The sequence below is a fragment of the Caloenas nicobarica genome, chromosome 3 (genome assembly GCF_036013445.1).
Source record: "Caloenas nicobarica isolate bCalNic1 chromosome 3, bCalNic1.hap1, whole genome shotgun sequence".
Lineage (NCBI taxonomy): Eukaryota > Metazoa > Chordata > Aves > Columbiformes > Columbidae > Caloenas > Caloenas nicobarica.
The window spans coordinates 51,969,212-51,993,694 of NC_088247.1; the positions used below are offsets into that span (position 1 = coordinate 51,969,212).

At 40.2% G+C, this 24,483-nt stretch overlaps 2 protein-coding genes across 2 annotated transcripts; both read left to right on the forward strand.

Moving 5' to 3' along the window:
* Nucleotides 1–5,762: 5,762 nt before the first annotated feature.
* On the forward strand, nt 5,763–7,492 carry CALHM4 (calcium homeostasis modulator family member 4). Its single transcript, XM_065631479.1, has 2 exons — nt 5,763–6,320; nt 7,088–7,492. The coding sequence occupies exons 1-2, from the start codon at nt 5,763–5,765 to the stop codon at nt 7,490–7,492; spliced, it is 963 nt and encodes a 320-aa protein (XP_065487551.1).
* Nucleotides 7,493–10,830: 3,338 nt separating this feature from the next.
* RWDD1 (RWD domain containing 1) lies at nt 10,831–22,186 on the forward strand. The gene is made up of 7 exons (XM_065631585.1): nt 10,831–10,990; nt 12,532–12,597; nt 13,866–13,996; nt 14,912–15,055; nt 16,084–16,216; nt 18,127–18,189; nt 19,985–22,186. The coding sequence occupies exons 1-7, from the start codon at nt 10,831–10,833 to the stop codon at nt 20,095–20,097; spliced, it is 810 nt and encodes a 269-aa protein (XP_065487657.1). The 3' UTR covers nt 20,098–22,186.
* Nucleotides 22,187–24,483: the final 2,297 nt, after the last annotated feature.

The following is a 24,483-nucleotide window of genomic DNA, read 5'->3' on the forward strand; positions in this document are numbered from 1 at the left end:
GGGAAGTCAAACCGGGCAGCCTCAAGAGATTCACAGGTGTTATGATTTTAGGGACAGTAAATTTGTTCTGTTGTCTATGTCACATTTTGTTGTTTCGAGACTTAACAAATTGTAAGATACTGCTGCATGAAGTAATTAAAAATTGATCATTTTCAACTAAAAAGTGCTATAGTCTTCTGTCAGCTCTGACTTCTTTAGGCTGGTGAGTTACTGTCTGCATAGGCAGGACCGGTATGGGTTACAAGACATTACCGGCACCATGTTTCTGCAAAGCTGGCAGGACAGATCTACAACACCCAGATTCCCAGAGGAATAAACTGTGTACCTGCTACAGCTGCCAGCTTGTGCAAATGGCACATTTGTTAACGATATTTCTGGTGGATATTATATCATTCTTAACCTGTCATAACCCCTTTTTGTAAACTTCCCTGCTATCAACGGCCGGGAAGGTTCAACTTACTTTATCTGTTTTCCCCTGAGGTAAATGTGGTCTATTCTGCTAGTTTAGGTTTGCAATAAATTTAGGGTATCATCACTAGTGAATTTAAAAGTGAATCGGGTAGCTGTCTTTCCTTATAGGACTTATCTCCACACATCTCCACTGAGTCCTCTCAGAAAAAGAAGTAAAAATACATGGCCTCATCTGAATGCCATGCTGTTATTAAATTTCAAGTACATAATAAATTACGTGCTAGAGTAAAGTTACAGGTATTTACTACTCCAGGTACACAGAAAGCAGCAGATGTGATTCATTTGGGATAAGGAGGATTAATGTACTTTTAAAATGGTAGTTTAAAGTTGTTACATAATTCAACAGCAAAAAAATAAGACAGATAAAAGGATTTTCAGCTTTTTCTGTGTAAACTCCAGTCATCCAAACAGCTTTCATTTTACAGAGAATGAGCTCATGTTGACAACTTTACAATACAATAAGCCTCTTCCATTTTTTTTTAGGCACTTTTCTGGCCCTATAAAATCTGACTCCATTTTATAAGTGAAACTATTGTAGGTATTTCCCATATCTAAATTTAAATAAATTATAAAAGCTAGACATTACAAATTCTCTAGATAGTTACTTGCATTTCTAAATTGAGTCTGAAATGGGTTTGTTTCTCAGACCATCTCCAACAGGCGACAAGCACCAAATGTCTCTCATTGCAAGAGTCATCCCACATTTTGTAAGGAAGTGTACTGCATTGCATTTTATAAAACAGCTCTAAAATATTATCATTAGCATAATTTAACTGCAGTTAAACCATCACAAAGCACTTAAGGCTGCCCATAAATGAGCACCATTTTATTTATCCAGTTCTAGATATAAGGATGAATTACTTCAGTCTGCATTATTAATATTACAATCACAAAGGAACACACTAGATCAGACAGTGCAATGTGTGGTAAGAACACATCAGCATTGTTTGGAAAATACGTGAAAACATGTATGGACGTAAATTCACAGATATGATGTATTAGGTAGAATGTACTACATTTTGAAAGGTTTGCACATGATTGAGAAAATGAAGCTGAAATGGTGTCTCCAAATAAAGCGGGGATTCAATGGCTCCACTGAGGGAAACAAGTCAATGGTGGACTTCATCCACATCTTCAGGAACAGAATAAAACCACCTTCTTAACTGTAATCTGACTTGCAGCCCTGTGAAAAGAGCAGAGGTTGGCACATATCTGGCACCCGTTTTAAACCTTAACATAGACTTCTCAGCGATAATCCAAGGCAAAGTTCCATCATGTTGTCAGAAGAGGATTTTAGCCTTCAGCCCCAGAAGGCTGGTCTTGCACATTGCTTGAGCATTAGACTACACCAGTTCTCTTAATTCTCATTAAACTGAAGAAAAAAATTCACAAAATATCTCCTAAAGTTCAAAATCAGGCATAAAAATGTGCACCAGCACCCCGTCTCTTATAGTTGACTGGCTATTATGGGAAAGCTGAAACCTGTAGAGCTAAGCACGTGATCTCTTTAGTAGTCTAGTCTAGTATCTAAGGATTCTCCCAGAGCAGAGTGCAATATAAAGGTCAATAATGAATTAGGTGTCAAAAGTCTTGAAAAAATACCTAAAAAAGTTATTTGAGCCAAATCAAGAATATACTTATCAAAGAAGACGCGTGTCCAAATTAGTACAATAGAGGATCAGGTTTTTGTTTGCTCTCCATCTCCAGCTCAGTAGACCTTGTGTTAAATATTTCACTCTCAGAAAATTGAACTCTTTCAAATTGCAAGAAGGTAGGTGATGGGGGTTTGAAGCTACATGAAAAAAATTACTTGAATACAGGTTTCCCACATCACAAATGAATGCTTTTACTCAAAGTTCAGTGTGGCTGCTGCTTTGGTCATGTTTCAGCATAAAGGAGCTATGCTGCTGCCAACTTGCCTGTAGACCTCTGCCTGGGAAGTGTTTCCAGAGTGACCTGCTGAAACTTCCTTGGTTAGGTTAGGTACCTCAGGAACTGTTTTCAAGAGGGTGTTTTTGGATTCAAGTGCCTACTTTCTGCTGAAACTCACTGCAGGCACCTAAAATCTCATGTAAATCTGCCCATAAAGCACAGCTGAATTCTGAAGCAAAAGATGTAAGCTAAAAGAACCATTAAGAGGATTCTTTCCCTTAACATAAAACTTACTGATGATTTCCAGTGCTTGTCCTGGTTAAGGAAAGGAACATGGGCAGTGCTCCCCTATCCTCCAACAGGAAATATGTCATGCAGGTATTTTCATAGCATGCTTTCTCACATGCACAGGCAAGCTTGACATTCATGCACATTATAACTCAAAATGCAGCTAGGGAAGGTACAGAACATCAGCCTTTTGACTGCTAACTCTGTGATGAAAACATCTCTGCAGGACCAGAGAGAGCACGGTTCAGTCTCCTCTTCCAAACTTTAGAGTAAGCAACCTTCAGATGGAAACCAGAACAATTTCCTCTTTCTCTCTACCTTTTCCTGGTCATTAGATAACAAAATCCCAATCTTTTTCTGATGCCATAAATATAAAAATCTTCTTTGTGCGGGAACTAAGTGCGACTGGTAGAACTATGGCAAGAAAGCTGCAGAATACAGCTTCTTCCCACTGCAGTCACATCATGTCACTAATAACAACTGAGCTCTTGGAAGAAAGAGGTGAGTTTTGACAAGATCAGGTGGAGACGGGAACTGAAACCATTCTCTCCCTTCTGCCATGGCTGCTTTATTTCAATAAAAAGCAAACAAGATAATACAAACCATTTGCTTGTATTTGGGGGGATAGGAAGGTATAATATGTCTTCCAATAACCATGTTTTAAAAGAAAACAACAAACCATTCTCAATTCTTCAAAAAATTCACTTGCTCTCGTAAGTGAGGCTCTTGGCAGTGAATTCAAGCTGACAGAGCTCTGCAAAACAGCACGCAAAACCATTGCTAAGGTTTGCCCATGTATCCCTTTTGCCTCAGACATCATCTATTAATATAAGCATCTCTTTGCCTCAGAGGCAAACTGGCTGTCACCTCAGGGAGTGGTATTTTGGATTGCATTCAGTCCTAACTCTTCCTGGGCATCAGATAAAGAGCCTAAATGTCTACCTCAGGACTCTGGGTTCCTCTGCAAAGGCAAGTACTTAAAGGTTTGATGTGCTGCCCAAGTTCTTAATTGGATCCAACCCTGTAATTTGTTCCATAATAGGATGAGCCAGCAGGATTATTTACAGCACAGCATGAAAGCAAATGCCAAGTAAGTGACAATGCAGCAGTACAAAGTTGTGGTATTGATTGGATAAATTGCCTCATTCAACAGCCTTAGGCTGACTATGAATATTTCAGTGTTGTACATCTCTTCAGTTTCACATCTAATGTGTTTCTTGAGTAAACAAGTGATGCTTAGGAAAGCCTTCCTCTCTTATAAACAAAATAAGACATGGGTGCCCTATGAAAACTCAGCAGCAATCAACTGGAGATTTTTAAATGAACTGAGGCATAATGGAAGACTCATACATAACACTTCTTCAAAATAATTATGTAATAGCCTGATGGGTCTATTCCACCCAATTTAAAGCAGGTAATTTTTTTCAAAATAGAATCCCACTAGTAAAAAAAAATAGTTATTGAAAATCCTGTGATACTGAAAGAAAATGAAGCTTCAAAATGGCAGTGTTCAGACAGCACTGGGATTTTGTTGTGCTACCACTCTTTTCAAACCAAGAACTTGACAACAGGTTCCAGAAAAGCTGTGGCAAAGGGCTGCTGAATGTTTCAGCAGGTTTCTCTATCACTTTCAATTTTCTGTAATGGGGTCACATAGTTTTGAAAGCCAACTACCAGCAAGGACCTCTTTCACAGACTGTGACCGGGGATGAGACAAGCAGACATCCACCCTGAGAGTGCACTGGAGGAACAAGGTCTTGCCTAGTAAACAGGCAAGACATGTATAACAGCTGCAAGAGTGTCTCTGCCATCCAGGAAGATACTATGGGGGCTAAAACTACTTTTTGAGCTGAACGTTATTATTAGCAACCCTCTCTGCAAGAGGAGAGAAGAGGCCGTGCAGTCAGACACTGTTATATCATGCAACCAAGTCTACGCATACTGGAGATAGCCATCCGTAATGGGAAGGCAATTTTCCTTACAGACTTTCTGGCTATTTTTTTTTCTGTTCTTCTTAAAAATGTTTATATTACAGGCAGAACTTCTCAGAACTTAAACACAAGTATTTGCATATTCAGATCAGTTTAGGGTATGCAATATGCAGAACTACTGGATAGTATGACCATAGACAAAGCGCGACCTGGAGAAAATCACCAGGAGTTAAACATTTATGTCTATCTCTGTCCATAAAATGGGACTGATGATACTTACAGAAAATCTTAAAACTTGTAGTCACAAACATGCTATATAAATGCCAGCTATTATCATAAGCACGTCTGAAGCTGGCTTGACATCGTGTGATTAGCAGATTACACATTACAAAAAAAAAACCTTCAGAAGGAAACATTCAACACTGTCAGGAAAAGAGACATGCTAGCTTCTTGCCACCTACAGGTGAAACACTAAAATCCTCATGGTCCAGCAGCTAACTACATCTCAGACTCCAGTATTTGGAGAGCAAATTGCCTCGGAACCAGAACGAACATTAAATACTAATAGCATTGGGATTCCAAACTTTGTGCAACCTATGGAATCTTTTCTGGTTTTATTTTAAAGTAGAAGCATTTTAAATTTTAAATACTTAGGTTTTTTTTTTATAATCGGTCCACCTGACAAGGCATTGTTTGCTTGTTTTTTCATGAAGAACAGCTGAAAGATCTCCTTTTTTCTTTTTTTTTCTTTTTTTTTTCTTCCCTAGTCCCACCACATGCTTCTGCTAATTACCATTGATTAGCAAACAGCTTGCCAATCAACCCTGACAAGGTTTGATAGCATTGTACGTCATCCAAAAGGTAGGGAGGATTTCAGACAATTAGCAAGGGGCTGGCAGAGCTCAAAATTGCTTAAAAGCTGAGATAAATTATTTAATCAATTAAAATACATGATTGGATGTCTGTAAGTACATTTAAAGCTAGCAAAGAAGCTTCTAGCTGTTATGGAGTAGAATCCAAAATTAGTTGGATGAGGAAGATTAGCAGAGGGGGGTTTTTTTTGTGCGTGTGTAATGTTTGGGGGTCTTTTTAAGATGTTGGGGTTTGTTCTATTCTAGTCTGCCATTAACATTAGTTAAACATAACTAAAAGCTAGTTTTGACTTATAACAAAAGCATCTAGTAAAGAGTAGGATCTAAAATGCCTTTCCCTCCGAAGTGGTTAACTTTTCTAAAAGGCAAAGAGGTTGTCATTGCTAATGCTGTAATTGCAATATTGACAATAGGTGGGCAGCAACTTTTTTCTTTTTTTACATTTAGCTGTCCCTGTCATGTTGGGCAGAACCTTATCTATGGGCTGGCTTTCCTTGGAGTTCCTGCACTGATTCTTCTGATTGTTGGCTATGCCCTGAATAACCAGACTTGGAGGCTGGTTACAGGCAAAAGGTCTCCTCTTCAGGAAGATGCTACACCAAACCGGTTACTGCAGTGCAGACTGATCTGCTTCGTGTTGTGCAGCATCACTGGGAGAGCCCTGGTTGCTCCAGTAACATGGCTAGCAGTCACCCTGATAAATGGCTCATATTACGTCTGTGCCATGAGTGAGTATGTCTCTGTGAATTATTATGGAACCAATCTAAATGTTACTGCTAGGGAACGCAGAGGGATATTGGCTGCATTTCCATGCAGACAGTTAGTTCCTCCAGAGCTGACCCGGGCAAGAGATGAAGTGATTCTCCTACTCCGATACCAGTCACAAGTGAGTAACTCATGTTCCTTCTGCTGCCTGTGAATCTAATGATCAGAGCTTGAGCTAATCCAGCAGGCAAAGTGTTAGGATAAAACAGGATCTTCTGCCTTGAGTGCCAAATCTCTGTGTGTTTTGAAGCCTGCTTTGTTCCTGTAAGTAGAACTGAACTTCAGGTATATAAACTACGGTGTCTGGTTGTCCTGTTTGTTACCTGCTACTGGAGGATATATTCTTCCTTATGTACTATCTCAAAGTGCTATCGAGTAAGACAAACAGAAACTCAAGATCCAGGGAGGCTATTAAGTTTCTTCATTCAAGCATACAAAACGTGACTAAAGGGCCTAGGCTGTGAGAGCTTCACATGAACCAAATTAAAGTCGTGGGTTTTGATCAGACATAATTCTAAAAGCTTAAGTATTGATAATAGGGGGAACATTAAGTTGTCACTTCAGAGAAAATTGGTTTTAAGCAGGCTGTAAACTAATATAGGCTAGGCATTAGATGGCTTCTCACAATAATAGCTGTGGAGGCAAAATCCTTAACAAATTATACAACAGAACTTAAACCTGACAGAAAGAAGCAACTTTACTACACAGCTACCTCCAGTAGGCAGGGACTGGGTTTAGCAACAGACCCCTACGAGGCTTATACCTTGTTAACCTTATCAGTGAGGAAAAGCAAGTAAAGCTCATCTTACAGATTTTTCTGATGCTCAGAAGTTACCACTGAGTATTTTCAGCTGTAACAGGTTTTTTTCTTTTCTTTTTCTTTGTAAGGTGGCTGGCTGGCTTCTGATTGCTGTGGTAGTCATCACTGTCTTCCTGTCTTACTGCCTGGCAAGCTGTTTCTCCCCACTCAGCTTTCTACATTTCAGATACTGGAGCAGCTATGTCCATAATGAGCAGGAGCTATTTGATGAAGCAACAGACCAACACTCCAGGCTCTATGCCATGCAGCATGTAAAGAAGTTCTTTGGCTTTGTCCCAGGGAGTGAAAATGTAAAGGAAATCCGTATCCCATCTCTCAGAGAGTGGCAAGCCATTTCTGGACTGGCCTTTCTAAAACGTGTGGATAAGGAGCACTATGACTACAGCCTCCTTCATGACTGGGCACTCAAGGAGTCTGTAGATAAAAAATACCTGAAGACTGATGAAGACCCTGTGATCAGAACACAGCCTTGAGGGTCCAGGCCCCCACCAACACCTTGCAGAAAAGCAGGAATATATCTAGCTCCACATCAGACCTGAGCTGCTCTGGAACTTTGTGATGTCTTATTACATTTATACATAAAGTATATGAGCAAGTACACCTTATTAATGTAGCTCTCTAGCACATGCTTACAGATGCCTTTTCTGATGGTGTCTGACTCCTGTGTGACATGTTGGTCTATGTGTACGTTAGGGTGGGCTGTTTCAAGCTGCAGCTCTCTGCTTTGTAATACTTCTGCTAAAAGGATGAGTATGTCCTGTGAGAGAAAGTTATTCCCAAATGCTTTTTCTTTCCTCCCATTAAAAAAAAACTTTAAAAATTAATAGCTAGACTTTGATTGGATTCTATGAGTTGGTGTGGTCTGTACAGAGCAAAAGCAGATAGCCAGCTCTGTCTTGGTGAACCCTAGCAGAAATGTCTCATTTCTCCTCTTCCACATCTTTCTTGTATTATGTGAATAAAATATACTGAGCTAACTACAAGCTCAGTCTGCGGCTACATTGGCATTGAAGAAACATATAGGGAAACTTCAGGAACAAAGGCTGGGTCTAGATACAGTGAAGAGAGAACTTTCAATTCTGGTAATGATGTTAAATGCCCACTGAGGGGCACAGGATGTAGGGGTGCAACATGTAGCAGTTGTATGAACAAACACTTCACATATGAAAAATCAAGTTCAAATGTATTCTGGCTGAAAGCAAGAGCAAGATCAGTCTCTTGTTCCTTTTAGATATACTTCAAAATCTCTCAGCTGTTGTGTGCTTGCCTACTGTATAAATAGCCTATCAGAATGGGAAATCTCACTCTGTACAGTATGGTTTGCTTTGCCTGTGAAAAACTCAGAATTGCTGTACTACTGTGCCCATAAATATTACTGATTAAAACATACTGAATTTAGTGAAAGAGGGCTTAATGATGTTTTTGTGTTAATTTGGTGTGGTATGAGCTGATGTTACTGCACCTCATCTCCTCTCTAACTCCCTGTGCAGATGTTTCAAAGGCTATGGGGGGAAAATGCATACCATAGTTTGTTCTAATACTTCCTGTATTGCTTTGCTATGTATACATGTACATGTGTGTGCTGCCGAACCACAATCTAGATTATAGGATCCTATCTGCTATTAATAAATGACCCCAGAGTGCTGAAGGAGAAAAACACAGTTATTTGGTACATTTTACTAGAAAATGCAGGAGCCAGAAGTTAAATTACAGATCTTGGCAAATGTTTAGTCTTGAAGATTTAAACTTCTAAAGAAAAGAAAGCACTTAGCAAATGTAAATGATTTAAGTGCTAAACAGTTGGAGAAGGATGCATATTTTATGTCACTAAACAAATTATTACAAATTCCCACATATTTATTTAACCTGAATCCTAAACTTTCAGGTATGTGGTGGGTGGACCCTGACTGAATGGCAGATGGCCACTAAAGCTGCTTGATCACTCCCCTCCTCAGCTGGACAGAGGAGGGAAAATATAACAAAAGGCTTGTGGGTAGAAATAAGAACAGGCAGCGATTACTCACTTAAAGTGAAAATTATTCTTTTTATGTCTGTGGTAAAAGTTTTCTGGAAACTCTGGGCTTGTAAAAGGCACCTGAGAGAAAAGTGCTGGCCATAAGCCAAGGAAACTGATGCACCTTCAAACTACTCTGTGTAGCAAGTACCCAGCAGAGTCCACTTTTGTGTAACCCTTACAGAATGATTGGGGTTGGAAGGGACCTCAAAAGATCATCTAGTCCAACCCACTTGCTAAAGCAGGTTCACCCAGAGCAGATCACACAGGAATGCATTCAGGTGGGGTTTGAATGTCTTCAGAGAAGGCGACTCCACAAGCTCTCTGGGCAGCCTGTTCCAGTGCTCTGTTCTTCTCACATTCAGATGGAGCCTCCTGTGCTTCGGTCTGTGCCTGTTGTCCCTCATCTTGTCTTTGGGCACCACTGAAAAGAGTCTGGTCCTATCCTCTTGACATCCACCCTTGAGATATTTATAAACATTGATGAGATCCCCACTCAGCCTTCTCTTCTCCAGGCTGAACAGACTCAGCTCTCTCAGTCTTTCCTCATAAGATGCTCCAGACCCCTAATCATCTTTGTAGCCCACTGCAGGACTTCCTCTAGTAATTCCTTGTCCTTCTTCAACTGGGGAGCCCAGAACTGGATGCAGTACTCCAGATGCAGCCTCACCAGGGCAGGTCTTAAATTAATCCTTACAGGTAACACCCAAGTATGGGACCTCCCAACATTGTTAGCCTTGAGGACTCCTGTTCTGCACTTACATAATGACATTGCTTATATGTTGTGACTTCTAAAATCGCTGTGAACATTTCCTGGAAAGTTAGTAAGTGCTTTTTAAGTCCACGCTGTACTACCAACTAATTTTTCCAGTTGTACCAAATGAACTTCCAATTTCAGTCTGAAATGGCATTCAGCTGCCTCCATGGCACCATTATGCTATGCCTAGAGCAACTGTTTTGAATGTTCTTCAGTTTGCTGATCCCTGTAAATATTCAATGAAAGGACAAGCGGTGGATATCGGCCTAACACCAACGCACTTTTTATAGTAACTCTAAAGCCTGCCTCTTCAGGTGGGAGTCCGCAGACCTTCAGAAATCCAAGCAGCAGCGCCTGACTGCGTCACCTCTTCCAAACGCTGCCACTCCCAGGAGGGGTGGGGAAGCCAGAGCAGGTGTGGTGCAGATGATGGCAACGGGACTTTTCTTGCACATCAGGTACACACCAAGTACATTCTGCCTACAGCATGGAACAACAAGCAGTAGCAGCACTAGAATTAACTAACCAGAGGGCACCGCCCTTGATCACTCTTTATGAAGGCAGCTGAAAATCAATCATAGAATGTCCTGAGTTGGAAGGGACCCACAAGGATCATCGAGTCCAACTCCTGTCCCTGCATATGACAACCCCACAGTTCACACCATGTGTCTGAGGGCGTTGTCCAGTCCCTTTTTGAACACCGTCAGGCTTGGGGCCAGGACACCTCCCTGGGGAGCCTGTTCCAGCGCTCCACCACCCTGTGGGGGAAGAACCTTTTCCTAATGTCCAACCTAAACCTCCCCTGGCGCATCTTCCTGACATTCCCTCGGGTTCTGTGGTCAGGCGAACTATTTGTACCCCACAACCGCTGTGTGCCCCAGGTGCGCGCGCCCAGCACGCCGCCACCGCCGCCACGCGCCTCAACTGACGGGGCGCGAGAAAGCGCTCGCGCGACTCGTCCAGCCCACGCCGCACAACCGCCCGCCCCTCCAGCCCAAAAGCATCCACCGCCGATCTAGGGCGCTAGGCATGTCTAGCTGATGCCGGAGGGGAGCGCGCATGCGCGGGCCGGCGCGGGTCGCTTCGCGGTGCAGGCGGCCCATGGCCGGTGGCGGCGGCTGGCGACGATGACCGACTACAGCGAGGAGCAGTGCAACGAGCTGGAGGCCCTGGAGTCCATCTACCCGGACTCGTTCACGGGTGAGCCGCGGCGGGGCACGGCCGCGGGGAGCCGGCGTGAGGGAGCAGCGAGAGGCCCCGCCGGGCGCAGCCGCCCCCCGCACCGTGCCGGCCCGGGCGGCTCCTCGCTGTTAGCTGCGCGGGTTGGATGTTGTCCTTGATTTTCTCCAGGCGGGCCAACCAAGCGCTCCTGGACCTTCTGGCCGAGTGCGTGTGGGCCGGGGCCGCCGCGGGACAGCACCCGGCGTGGGCCCCGCTCCGGCGTCCCGGCCCGGGCTGGGCGGGGGGAAGGGGCCTCTTGGGAGAGACCTTTCGGAAGGTGCGGCCCTGGGTGGGAGTTGGGGAATCGGCTCGTGTGTGGGACGGTTTAACTTTCTGGTAACAGCCTCTCACAGCCGTGAAGCACGGCGTGGTTTGGGGTACTTAGAGATGCTGGTTCTTCTGAGGGCGCATTGTCGGTATCTGCCTTATCCCACCGCAGGCCTATGGTGGAACAAACGCAAGCTTTAATTCCAGGTGCAATACGTTATCTTGCTAGAACATTCATATGACGGACACGTTGGTTTGTCAGAACTTCGTGGCTTCCTAATTACTATCAAACAACTAAGAGTATCTTCCTCACTAGCTAATCCAACGTGATTTATGGTGCTTGGTATCCAGATAATTTTAACCGTGGAAAAAAAACTTTGGATTTTCTTTTTTCCTCCCGCACAGTATTTACTCTGTCCAAAGTCTCACAGTGTCTTACTTCGCAGTAACTTCATCATGCAGACATTTGCCCAGCACATTTGGCCATTGCTTTAATCTGAAAATCTTTTAGGTTCTTCAGCTTTATGTTAAAGGTATATGAATTGATCTCTGGTAGCTGGGGATGCTGAATCACTGATATGGAAGTGCTATACTTTTATATAGCCTCTCCTCTGATGCTTACTCTGAGTTACTGTTCCTTCATGTAATGCTCTTATGCCCAAGAGAAGAGGAAGGAAAAAAGACAGTAGTAGTAGTAGTACATTAGCAATTAGGCAAAAATAAATTAATACTGTGAGAGCATCTACACTAGATTGGACGTAGGTTATAACAGTGATACAGAGCAGTCCTTATTTGAGGTTATGGTCTGCAACCCACAGTTGTGCGGTGAGGTTTCTAGTCTGTGAAACTTTAGAACATAGGGCCTGCACCATGTATTCGTGTTTTGTTTTAGAAGCATTTGTTACGTTAAGCTGTCCTAAATATAGAAATAGGTGGAAATATACTGTAAAAACAGTCCAGGGTGAAGAGTGTACTTGTGGCTCATTACACATATCTAGCACAATAAAGCAAATTAGCTTTGGAAGCTTTCTGCACGCATTCAGTGTGGTAATGTAAGTCATTTGATGGTAGGTAGGTTTGCACTTTTTGGAAATTCGTTAATTGAAAAGTTGTTATGAATAGGGTAAAAAGGCCCTTAACGCCGTATCAAGAGCTTCCTTGCTTTGTTAGTCCTTGAGAAGTTCAGTTTTAATGAATGAAGTAGTAGTCTGATTTAAGAAGTCTTTTTTTTTTTTTTTTTTTTCTTTGAACAGTATTGTCGGAAAAGCCAACAACTTTCACAATCACTGTGACGTCTGAAGCAGGAGAAAATGATGAAAGTAAGTTGCTTGTGTCTTAAACATATAGGATGAGTTTCTGTGTAAGACTAATTCTGTCGTCAACAACTAGGTATACCTCCACTTAAGTCCTCTTAGGGTCCTGATCCAGCAAACTTTCCTCAGCAAATGTAATTCAGGTATTCTGGTTATCTGTGTTTTGTTTACAGAAATATTGCATTCTCTCACTAGGGCTACTTTCTGACACGCTGAATCTCAAATGCTTTGCAGTGTAGCTTCAAAGAGAATGGGTTGTCATCATCCCCATAGGAGCTTACAGCCATGTTGTGAGGTGATTTTTTTTTTTTTTTTTTTTTTTTCCCCCTAGCAACTGTATGTATAGCAGCCATATTGGGAGAGTTGAGTCTGTGTATTGCAAATATGCAGCCCTTAAGGAACAGTTCCAGAAGAAAGAGCTGGGTGACCCAAGTCCCTTTGTATTTGTTGAGCACCAATAGTTGCATGGGCTTGTTGTAAGCAAGCCTCGCTCTAAGTAAGTTTGAGAGCTGCTGTTCTGGGTTATTGTATCAGAAGAATGGAACTGCTGCTGTCTCCTTCACTTTTAAAGGAGCAAGTCCTGCTTGGAGCAGGTATCTGTGCTGAAGAGACTACGGGGATGCCAGAACTATGAGTCTGGAACTGAAGGAAGGGTTCTCCCTGCTATTGTGGCAGGATGCATGAAAGGAATTTGATTCTCTTTTGCCTTGTTTGCCTTATCGTAGCACTGGGTGACTTCAGATTGAGTGCATTCTCCTGAGGCAATTCTTCTTTCTTTATTATTTGCTTGTTATGGACATTATGTCCTTGTCATATGATTTGTATGGAGCCCTGGTACCCAACACAGAGGTTGATACTCCAGCCAGGCATGCAGAAATTTAAGGCATTAATATGTTGAGATTCTCTCTAGATCTGTTGTTAGGACTCTTCCTCATTTTGTTCAGTTTTTAGTGGGCTATGAGGGAAAAGAGAGTGCTGCTTCTGTGGTATGGTGAGTGCTAGAGGTTTTCCAGTCTTTCTAAAAACCTTTCAGACATTAATATCCTGTAATAGTTTATGCAAGTGTAAACATCATCTTCATTCCTCAAAACTTTTGCATTGTATTTAAATCTGTTTGTATAGTTTTAACATCTATGTGAAATGACTATTCCTTTAAGACAAGAATATTTTGTATTTTAAAATCTGTAGGATGCTGGTGCAATACAAAAATACACAATCAGAGTTTGTATATAAAGTTATCACCATAAGAATATGTGGGGTTTTTTATCTTGTAGCTGTCCATACAACCCTTAAATTTACCTATAGAGAAAAATATCCTGATGAAGCTCCACTGTATGAAGTTGTCTCACAGGAGAATCTTGATGAAAATGATGTCACGGACATAATAAAACTACTAGAACAACAGGTAAGGAAAATCAGATCTCTCAAATCAGCTTGATATCACTTCACACTTTAGCCAGAATTTCTCTCTCAACTTGGTTGTTTTCTGATGTATGTGCTACTGATTCAAAACATGTTTCATACCATAGGGACTAACGTCGAGGTTTTGTGAATGACATTATTGATGTAAATTATGATAATTAGGTAAAAATATAGGGCTAATTCAGTGTGTACTGGTACAGTAATGAAATGGAAGTGTTCTAGGGCTTCCCTTTTGTAGTTCTAGCTTAAGATGAATTTGTTGAACTATATGTAGTGTTTGTGGAAATCAGCCACTTTTGTTTGGAAAGATTTAAAAATGGTACATTGATTCTTTTTGATGACAACTATTTGGAGGGGAAATATCTCTTCAGTCTTTGGGATCAGTGAGAGTGCATTGGAAAGGAATGAGAAGGAAACACTTCAGTTTACTTCATATAACCTTCCTTCCATCAAATGATGTTTTTTTCCTGGGAAACTGTCCCACTTCAAAGGATCATGTGTTAATGGGAGTAAGGAGTAAACTATTTCAGGAGAAGAGAGCTTTTAAGTGACTGTTGTCTCTTAATATTTATGATATTCACATCTTGGAGTTGCATTCCTACTACAGGTTTTATTTTATTAATGAAAAAGCCTTCCAAATCTCCATAATATGTAGATAACCTGAACGCAGGTGTTCATCATTGGTGTTCTGCTGCACACCCATTTGGGGGTAACTTGAAATGGATTAACTGGCCAATTGACTTGAATTATCCAACGAGCTTTTGAGACTGGCGCAGAGTGCCTCAGCTGCGTTAGCTGCATTTGCACAGCACCCTGCTTTCTAAACATACTTTTTGCATTCAGCTGCTGAGGGTTTGAGGTTCTCTTTCTGTTTGAAGTTGGTTTCTTTGTGTTGTAGGCAGAAGAAAACTTAGGAATGGTAATGATCTTCACTCTAGTCTCAGCAGTACAGGAGAAACTAAATGAAATAGTGGATCAAATAAAAACACGAAGAGAAGAGGAAAAGAAACAGAAAGAAAAAGAAGCAGAAGAAGAAGAGAAAGTATGTACAATAATGATTTCAACTAAAAATTTCCTGCTTTTTTTAAATGCGTGGGTTTGATGTGGGAGCAATTCTTGGTTGCAGTAGGAGAGGAATATCTATCCCAAAGTTGATATAATTAAAACTTAAGGACTAGAAGATTCTTTAGTGCACTTAAGTGATTTTACCCCCCTTCCCCCCACCCTGCAATTTTCTAAAGCAGTTTTTTCAGAGGCACATTGCATCTTTGCAGTCCTTTCTAGTATTACTTCCTAAGGCAGGGCAGGGATTTTTCCCAAATGAAATCCAAGTTGCTGTAGCCAGTTATTTGCTTGAAGCGGCAAGAAGGGATGGGGAGGAAAAAAGGGCAGAATATGATGTGCTGCACACAGGCTGCATGGTCTGAGGAAGTCTCTCTTGGTAGTCTGAGTGGGTAGGGTGAAAGCAGTGGGATCAGTCTTGAAGGCTGGTTTGTCCTCCCTGGACGTGTCCTTTCTACCAGCCACTGTGGAACAGTTTTTCCATTCATGAAATGTGCTGTGAGAAGTCCGACTACTGAATCTTCACTTCCTTGCTCGGGAACAGCTAGCGGGTGGTGAGACTTAGAGGATTCAGTATTTCTGAAAATGCCAGAAAAATATCTGGAAAAAAATAATCATTTTTTCTGTTTCAACAAGATAGGAGGGTTAATTTATTTTATTGGAAAGTATTTCAGTGTAGGTTGCACTTAGAGTTGATAAGAAGTTCTGCTAGCTTATGGATAACCTGTAGTTGTGGTGTGTGGGTAACTATTGCACTGTAGGTCCAAAAGTAGTACATGCGTTTTTCTCCATTAGAATTTCCACCTCAGTACAGCTCTCTGAAGGGAGAGTCCCATGACAAAAAACAGTAACAATTGTGGGTTTTGTGTATTCTCAGTGTTAATTTCTCAGAATACTTCACAGCTGACAGTGCTTCTGGAATGTTGTAATTTAAATAATGAAGAGAATGCTCATCTTCACTTGTAGCGTTGCAAGTTGTGTTTGCAGCTTTGTTTTCTGTTCTTTCAGCAACGTTTTCATGGCACTCCTGTTACCATTGAGAATTTCCTAAACTGGAAAGCAAAGTTTGATGCAGAACTTCTAGAAATAAAAAGGAAAAAAATGAAAGAAGAAGAACAAGCAGGCAAAAATAAATTAAGTGGTAAGATTTAAAACTGGTCCTGAAGTTTTTGCAGTGTTACTGGACTATAACGACAAGCCTCAGTGTGATTTTTACACTGAAGGATGATGGTAGTAAAAGAACTCTTAAGGCAGTATTTGATTATTGTCCTCCATGTCACATGAAGTCTGAGTGCTGATTTTGGACTAAATATGAGGCTCATAGGTTTAGGATTTCTGCTGCAGTCATTAAGGTTCCCAAACTGTGTGTTTAAGCTTCTTCAGTGTTATGCCAGACAGTATGCCTCTTAGAGCTGCTACTGACAAGCATTGTTCTGGCAGAAATAGTCGGGGTTTGTTAACCAACAGAAAGAATCTACATCAGACAGTTTTTTTTATTTGGCCTTTATTGCACTGGATCACAGTGAGTTCAGGTTATTCAAGCGCATGTAGAAATTTGCTATGCTGTTGCTGGACTGAAGCAACACAGAGGCTGGCTGCTGCTAACGACAAGCCTATGATGCCTAGTGAGAATGGCTCTGATATTTTAGGGAAGAGCTTGTCATAGCAGTGGTTTTGGGCTCTTTGTTTTGCAGATCACTGTTTGTCCAGCAGAAAGCAAACGCTTTATCAAGTGAGCAAAATGTGGAGGAAATAACTTTTCTTATGCATTAAATCTTGGGCATCCTCTTCCATGCTCTTCACAGCTTAGCTTTGGACTGGTTCTTCTGTGATATTAGATCTACTTTTTAACCTGATTACTTAAGAAAACATGACCAATGTGATTGTGCTGTATCACTGTTATCTTTTCTCCTCCCTTCTGAAGGCTTTTGAAAATTTTGGCTGGTTTGGATGAAATTTGAGAGAGATGGAAATTTTAATGGTAGTAAGTTTCATGAAAAGCTGTAAAGAGTAGGGGACGTGCTTGATTTCTCTCTGAAGGGAATGCATTTGGGAATCTGTAAAGATAGTAGAAATCAGGTTTCTTCTAGATTTCCTGTTCTTAGAATTATTGTTAGCTTACTGTGTCTCTTTTCCTCTAAACATAGAATCATAGAATCATTTTGGTTGGAAGACACCCTCAGGAACATAGAGTCTAACCATAACCTAATTCTAGCACTAAACCATGTCCCTAAGAACCTCATCTAAACGCCTTTTAAACACCTCCAGGGATAGTGACTTCACCACTTCCCTGGGCAGCCTGTTCCAATGCCTGACAACCCTTTCCATGAAGAATTTTTTTCCTAATATGCAATCTAAACCTCCCCTGGCACAACTTAGAGAAGTTCCCCTTTACAAAACTAAAAACAAGCCTATTCTCAGATGTCACAAGTGTAAGCCCAGTAGAAGTTAAAGTTGTCTTAAGTGTTTTACCACATACACCAACCAGTCTTGTTGGCAGAAGCTTGCACAAGCAATGCAAATATAGACAGAAGATGGGTAGTTTATGTGGAGAAAGTCCTGAGCTTTTCTCCCCCTACTTGCCAATTAGAAGGGCTCCACTTTGCCTTGTGTGATGTTTCCTTCACAGGTGTTTATGTGTGTCCGAGCCAGTGATTTGTGTGTGGATCCAAGTTGCTTTTCAAATGGGGAGGATATATGGAAAAAGATGGGGGAGGCAGCTCGTTTCCTTTCCAGTTCCCACAGAGGATTCCTGGTGGAATGCATGAGGACTAAAGCAATAAGGACTGAGCAAAGGCTATGGGGCAGTACAGTGTAAATTTTCCCACCCCCCAGTATTAAAGCTGTACTAACATTAAAGTGACTACAAGAAACAATGGCCTCTCTCACATCTAAGAGTAGGAACTTACAGAAGTGAGCAGCTTAAAGAAGACTCCTCAATTTGGTGAATTTGGAAAGCCTAAAATATAGGTGCTAACTATTGTTACCTTAGGTTGATAGTTATTTCAGAATTCTACTGGCTTACACATTATTTTTTTGTTTTATTTCTAGGTAAACAGCTGTTTGAAATGGATCACAACCTTGACACCTCTGACATCCAGTTCTTGGAGGAAGGTAAATTCTGTTTGTTTCCACAATTGAAAGACAGTGGTTTTAAACAGGTCAAAATTCTGAAGCAAAATTTGTGTTGTATTTCTGACTTAATATCTTACATCAGTATCACTTTTACATTGGAAGAACTTTGTAAGAGGGACTGTTTTGCAGATTGAACAGAAGTGATTTTAACTTCTTTCAAAACCAAAACATTTTCAAGATACTGAAGTGTATTTCTTTGCAGTTTTGAGCTCGAATTGATCTTATTTCTGTTGCTTCTATTCAAGTGTTTGGACTGGAAGCAAAACCAAAATCAAGCAAAGCAAAACAAAAACGAACAAAACCCCCCACAACCAGACCCTGCTTTTTCCTTTTTTTCTAGTAGCCAGCTGCCTTATGCCAAATTTCAAGCAAAGATCTCAAAGTTCTCTCTTCTCTCTAAACCTCAACACCAATCGTAAATCTTGCAGGTCAGACTAAATGCTGTTTGCTTCTGTGCAGCCCAGTTCTTCTTTGGGGTTTTGTGCAGTTTTGCCTATTATCTTACCAAAAATATCTGACCCGATGCCAGCTGAAAATTTTGTAAGCCTGTGCCAAAAGATATTAGACTTAGAAAATCTGTTGGAGATAAATAGAATAAATCTGCTCACAGTCACATATGTATTTAATTTTGTGTACTGCCTTTTAGTAGCCTAGTTTAAAAGACTGATTTTAGATTTAAGACAATTCTTTAGTGTAGCTGCGTTATCTACTGGTATTGCAAAACACGCACAGAAGGGAGTCAAGAATTTTCTCTGCAAGTAACAATTTAAAAAAAAAAAACCAAAGTTGTTTATGAAACATCAGTGAGTATAAACTATATCAACTAATGGGGGAGTTGAGTCTGTTAGAGGGCATAATTTAACCTTGTCTTCCTCCAGAATGCCTAAAGACAAGACAGGTTGTTCACAGAACACTTGGCTGTATCAAGGGAGGAACAGAACTCTCTATTTGGGCTTGGTACCCAAATGGTTTGGGATTAATGTATTTTTAATCCTGTTGCTATCTGTGATTAGGAACTCCTGGTTTTATCGCTGTTTGCATTCTTCATGAATGCAACAGGTTACTAACTGCGATTTTAATATTGCAATACCTTGTAATAAGTGATACAAACTTTCACAGCTTAAACAGGATAATGGCATTGTCTTCTAGATGGAAACAGTTAATAAAGGCTCCTTCAAATTGAGTGAAAGACCAGAATTTTATTCAGTGGCCGGAAGATGTCGCTGTTGATACACACAAAATCGCGATAGTTCTCGAGCTTTATTCTTAGGTCAGCAGCATCTCAGAAGAAAAAGTGAATGCATACAAATCTTCATATTTTAAAATTGAGATCTGAAAGCAAATGTATGTATGTAGGCATATAAATGGTCTGTAAGGGGTGGGTTTTTTTTATAAACCACCTATGTTTCTGTTGCTACAATAGTTGTAACTATTCCAGCTGTGAGGTCCTGAGCTCTTACTTTGACAGTATCTGGGAGAAAGTATCTCCGCTTCTGGGAACTATAAATGTTAATTTCATTCCCCCAATAGATTGAGGTCCTGTGTGACATCTTCCTTGACTGGGTTTTGGTATAAGGAAAAAAAGCTTCACTTCAGCTGTAAAAAGATAAAAATGTGGCATTTCCTTTTCCATATCAATTTGATTTATAAAAAACCAAGGAAGTTAACAGCTACCTACATTGAAGAATGCATATGAAAGTGTGTTATGTATCTTGTTGTTCAGATCCTGTTTTCCTACTTGCATAAAAATAAAATACTTTTCTGTTCCTTGCAGCTGGAAACAGCGTGGAGGTTGATGAATCTTTATTCCAAGAAATGGATGATTTAGAGTTGGAAGATGAAGAGGATGACCCTGACTACAACCCTGTTAATTTAGATAGTGATTAGACTCTTTCGAACTGGTTCTGTCATCAGCATGGACATATGTAAGGAGAGACGGGCAGGCAGGAAATCCACAGCATCTGTGGTTTTAGTAATGTGTATTGTGGGGTGTTTTTTTCCTTTTTCTTTTTTTCCAAAGAAAAAGACAAAATATTTTAAATCAAGGAGAATGATATTCTGATGACTTTCTTAGTAAATAAATTTACTATATTATTTCAAATGAAAAATTTGAGGAATATTGATCTGTCTGAAAATGCTATTCTATTTTCACTTCTTTTTTCTTCTCACTTCTGTAATTGCCCTCTGAAGAGATGTGACAATGAACGAGATGGAAAGATGTCATAGCAAGCACTGAACACACCTGCATCTGAAGGCTGAGCAGCTGTTCTTCTATTTTCCACTTGGGATATACATGGGCAGCTTTGGTGAATAAAAGGGATGACATACTATGCAGTTATATTTTTTTTTTTTTTTCTGCGGAATTTTATAACACTTCAAGTCACTTCTGGTGTCCCAACCTATCAGCTGTAGATAGACTGCACTAGTCACCTTTTAACGAGGCACAGCCTTATTAAAGTTTAATGAAAACCATTTTAATACTACTAAAGTAAAATCTTTTGCTGTAGTTGCGAATAGTAGTTTCAAAATTACTAGTTCAAGTCTGTAGCAAAAAATCAGAATGAGATAAAGTCTTCTGAAAAGTTTTGGTTGGTCGTTCAAAGAGGGTTGCTGGTGGGTTGTATTGTTTTGTTTTTTGTTTGTTTGTTTGTTTTTAACTTGTGCATCAATTAACTTCCATGAGGGGTGGAAATAATAATTAAAAAAAAAAAACTAGGAAATTTAATTTGCCTTTGGCAACAAACTATGAAAACACTCTCAATGGAGTTCAGGTTACACTATCAGGATTTATAGAGTGCTTATAGGTTTGAATGTAATGAGTGTTGTGTTAGAAGCATCTTGCTGGCAGCCTATAAAGGTCAGCACAATGTACGGTAAAGCTACACATCAGCTAGTGGATGTTAACCATCCTGCAGAGTTGCATATGGAGCTAACAGCTTGATGTTAGATGACTCCTCCCTTCCCACCTCCAAAAAAACCCCAAAACACTTCAAGAACTGTGGTGATTGAACATGTTGTGTTTGAGACTGCATCAGCTAGAAGAGTGAGGGTATGGATGAAGGTTTCAAATAAGAGCTCTCCAAATAGAGAACCACCAGGCACCTTGATGATTAAACACTGTGTGCTGAATTTTAAAATACTGTTAGTAGACTGCCTTAACTGTGCCAGCTTCAACCTCTGAAGAGGGCTGCACTAAAGTATCACAGTGCTTAGAGGAATAATAAATTTATGAACGTTAATATTTGGAAATTCCATATTCAAAATGAGAAATTTAAATCTGGAAATAATAGTGTATAAGATTTTCTGCTCATATCGCTTGAGAACATCTGTTTAGGATGATCTCCTTTAACATGCTTCAGTAGTCTTTTTGTATTCAAGCTGAACAAATTTCTAGTAGATAGAAATAAATGTTCAAGTACCCTGTAAATACTTTTATAAATTAACCATGTGCCTTTGTCCCTACTGTCCTCTATTTTATCTTTTTAATTTTGGCTAAGAACTCTTGGCAAACATCTAGGTTTCACTGGTAATGTTGTGTTTCAAAGCAATAAGCAGGATCTGTGTTTCAGCAGTTACCAAATAGATTAAAAAATTGTGAGCTAGTGTGATATTAAGTCTGACTTTTCCAAAGATATGGTTGGATTGAAAGCTTCACAGTGACTACATCCAGCTTCCTGTGTAATTGCTGGGATGCTTTAAAATGCTCTTCAGCACTGAACTTAATTTGCTTCTGGTATGTCTTGATTCAGTTTCATTAAAAAAAAAAGACTCCTAAGACTGCTTTCAATTTTCAGCTATGTAGGTTTAAAACTGGCATTTTTTCAAAAGAGGAGCGAGTTAGTTCTCTTTAAATCTGGGCTGAATCCAAGAATGCCGTGTAGTCCATGCAAAATGTTGTAATCTGAGAAAATTTTCCAAGTGGGTCACTTGTAAGAATCATCTATGTATGAAAAATTTCTCAATAATGGTATTTCTAGATTAATGAGTTGGGGGTGTTTTTTAGTCTGTTTTCATGCTAACGTATTTATTAGTTTTCATGCAGAGGATCTATAGCTTAAAAATGTGAAAACCATGTCAAGTTAAAATGTGAAAATGTATTTTCACTATTACATCTTATATCTCAAAGCAGAGGAAATAATAAGGGTTGAAGTGATAAGAAGTTGTGTAAAGTCTGTTCCTCCAAGTCTGTGGAACAGGTTTCAGTGACTCAGTCTGAGCTTCAGCTTTGTTTACCTTTGTTAGTAATTAACATCTGTGAAATAAAAGGGAATTTGACTGAGAGTAAGCTTGGCTATGTTTGTGTCCTGGAGTTTGCTGAAATGAACTGAATAAAGGGGTTTTTTGGTGGAAGAAGTTTAAGTGATATATTTGAAGTTTACTTATGCACTTTGGATTAGATTGAAGTCTAATTCATAGCAATCTAATAAAATTCTACTAATAAACTTCGATAGAATTTCCGTAATTCAAGATCATGGTGCCAACAACCTTGGTTGCATGTTGCTTTTAACTCTCAAAGTTGAAAGCATACAATGTAAAGCATGTAGGGAGATTATTATGAGTTGCAACACTGCACTATGACCAGAGCTAATGTAGTTTTGATCATGCTGAACTTTTTGAATAATTGGTGCCTGAGCTCTATTAAAATTCATAGGATGGTTCCCATTCTGTCAAGATGCTGTAGGAGTACAATCTTGAGCATGCTGCATAGCCTAGGATTTTGCATCCAAACTATGATCTGCTGTAAAGCAAACAAAACCTAGGAGTGTGTTTTTGTTTTGCTTTTCCTCCTGTCCTTCTTTCCTATTTTGGACGAAAATGGGGAGCTTGAATTACATTTCCTCTGAGGAGAATCAAATTCAGTCTTTCTCCTAGGAGACTTATAACCATCAGGCTACCTCCAGTTTTTAAACTCTGTGGTTGTGAGATAAATTCAAAGCTTGTTGGACCAGACAGCAGACTGTGCCTGTATCCAAGATGCTGGTACCCTGGATAGTGAGAGAAAGAGCAGTTATGTGAGTGCTCTCTCTCGTGGTGCAGAATCTGACAGGGCCTGAAATACTACTTTTTTTTTTTTTTTTTTTTTTTAATCAGCCCTTCAGTGCTTTGCAACTTAGCTCAGAGTGGGGATCGGGAAGGCTTTTCAGGTTCAGTTCTTTAATGTAATTGTGTATATTGCTATGAACTCAATTTTACCTTCTGCACTGCACATTCGTGAAATCTGCAACTGATAGAGTGAGCTGATCCCCTTGGGCTGTGGCGTGCAGTGTACTGTCAGGTTTATCAGGCTTTTATTATAATGCTGGGGCTTCCTGCCGTTAGAAAAAGAGTAAAGATCGAAGCTCTACTTGTAATCAGGAGTTGTGTTTGTACCTAATGTCGAACTCAACAAAAGGTCTGCGTCAGGCTTCTGACTTTGAACTAGTTTTACCTCTTCTGTGGCCAGGGTAAATACACATGGGTGGAAAATGTCACCGGACCTCTTGTGGGAAGCTCAGACTCAGAGGTCAGAGGATGTTGTGGTTACATAAGTCACATAAGGGGGTTTTTTAAACTTATTTTCATGGTATCGGGGATGCAAGGTTTTAGAAGGAAAGATGATCTGACTGTACAGTTGAAGGACATAGCAACATTCCTCTTATAGGCTAATTATATGGAGTCACCTTTGCCTAATAGAAGCAGTGAACTATGCATTGCAGGAAGTAATTCTGCCCAGGAAAAAAGCTGGTAAAATATATCAGGAGGCTAAAATGAGTGGATTGAAAATGAGAAGGAAGAGCTGATCCCTTGGGACCAGTGAAAGAAGCAAACAAGCAACAAAAAGCTGTTATATGAACTGAAAGTATGTCTGAAAGTTTTTGGAAAAATTTTTGGAAAAGCCAAGATTAGATGCTCTTTGTCAAGTCAAAATTATTATTTGGAATGTTTTTAAAATTAGAAGTTGTATCCTGCTGTGTCTTATTGTTAGGATATTGATTCAATAGCAATCAAAAGCAGCCACCATAGTTTGGTCGTGTAGACAACAGCAGGAGGCAGGGATGAGGGTCCAAAACTTGCTTTCCCCACTAGAGAAGTGTGGTTGGTGTCTGAAAAAAAGTTGAAACAAAATGTTTTGTCCTCAGATCATGTCCTTTCCCTCTCTCTGCCGTTCTGACTGAGGCTGTGCTGAAAGGGACAGAAGATCACTGAAGTGGAAAAAGCTGCTAGAAATCTATCAGAGACTTAACAGTGTGTACATGGAGAGGGAAGAAACTACAGCACTAATTTGTGAGTAGT

Excerpts from the sequence above, each read along its gene's own strand:
- CALHM4 (XM_065631479.1), top strand. The coding sequence starts at position 5,763 with ATGCCTTTCCCTCCGAAGTGGTTAACTTTTCTAAAAGGCAAAGAGGTT. Across the intron at positions 6,321-7,087 it reads TACTCCGATACCAGTCACAA|GTGGCTGGCTGGCTTCTGAT; the intron begins GTGAGTAACTCA and ends TTTCTTTGTAAG.
- RWDD1 (XM_065631585.1), top strand. The coding sequence starts at position 10,831 with ATGCCGGAGGGGAGCGCGCATGCGCGGGCCGGCGCGGGTCGCTTCGCG. Across the intron at positions 10,991-12,531 it reads CTACCCGGACTCGTTCACGG|TATTGTCGGAAAAGCCAACA; the intron begins GTGAGCCGCGGC and ends TTCTTTGAACAG. Across the intron at positions 15,056-16,083 it reads AAGCAGAAGAAGAAGAGAAA|CAACGTTTTCATGGCACTCC; the intron begins GTATGTACAATA and ends CTGTTCTTTCAG.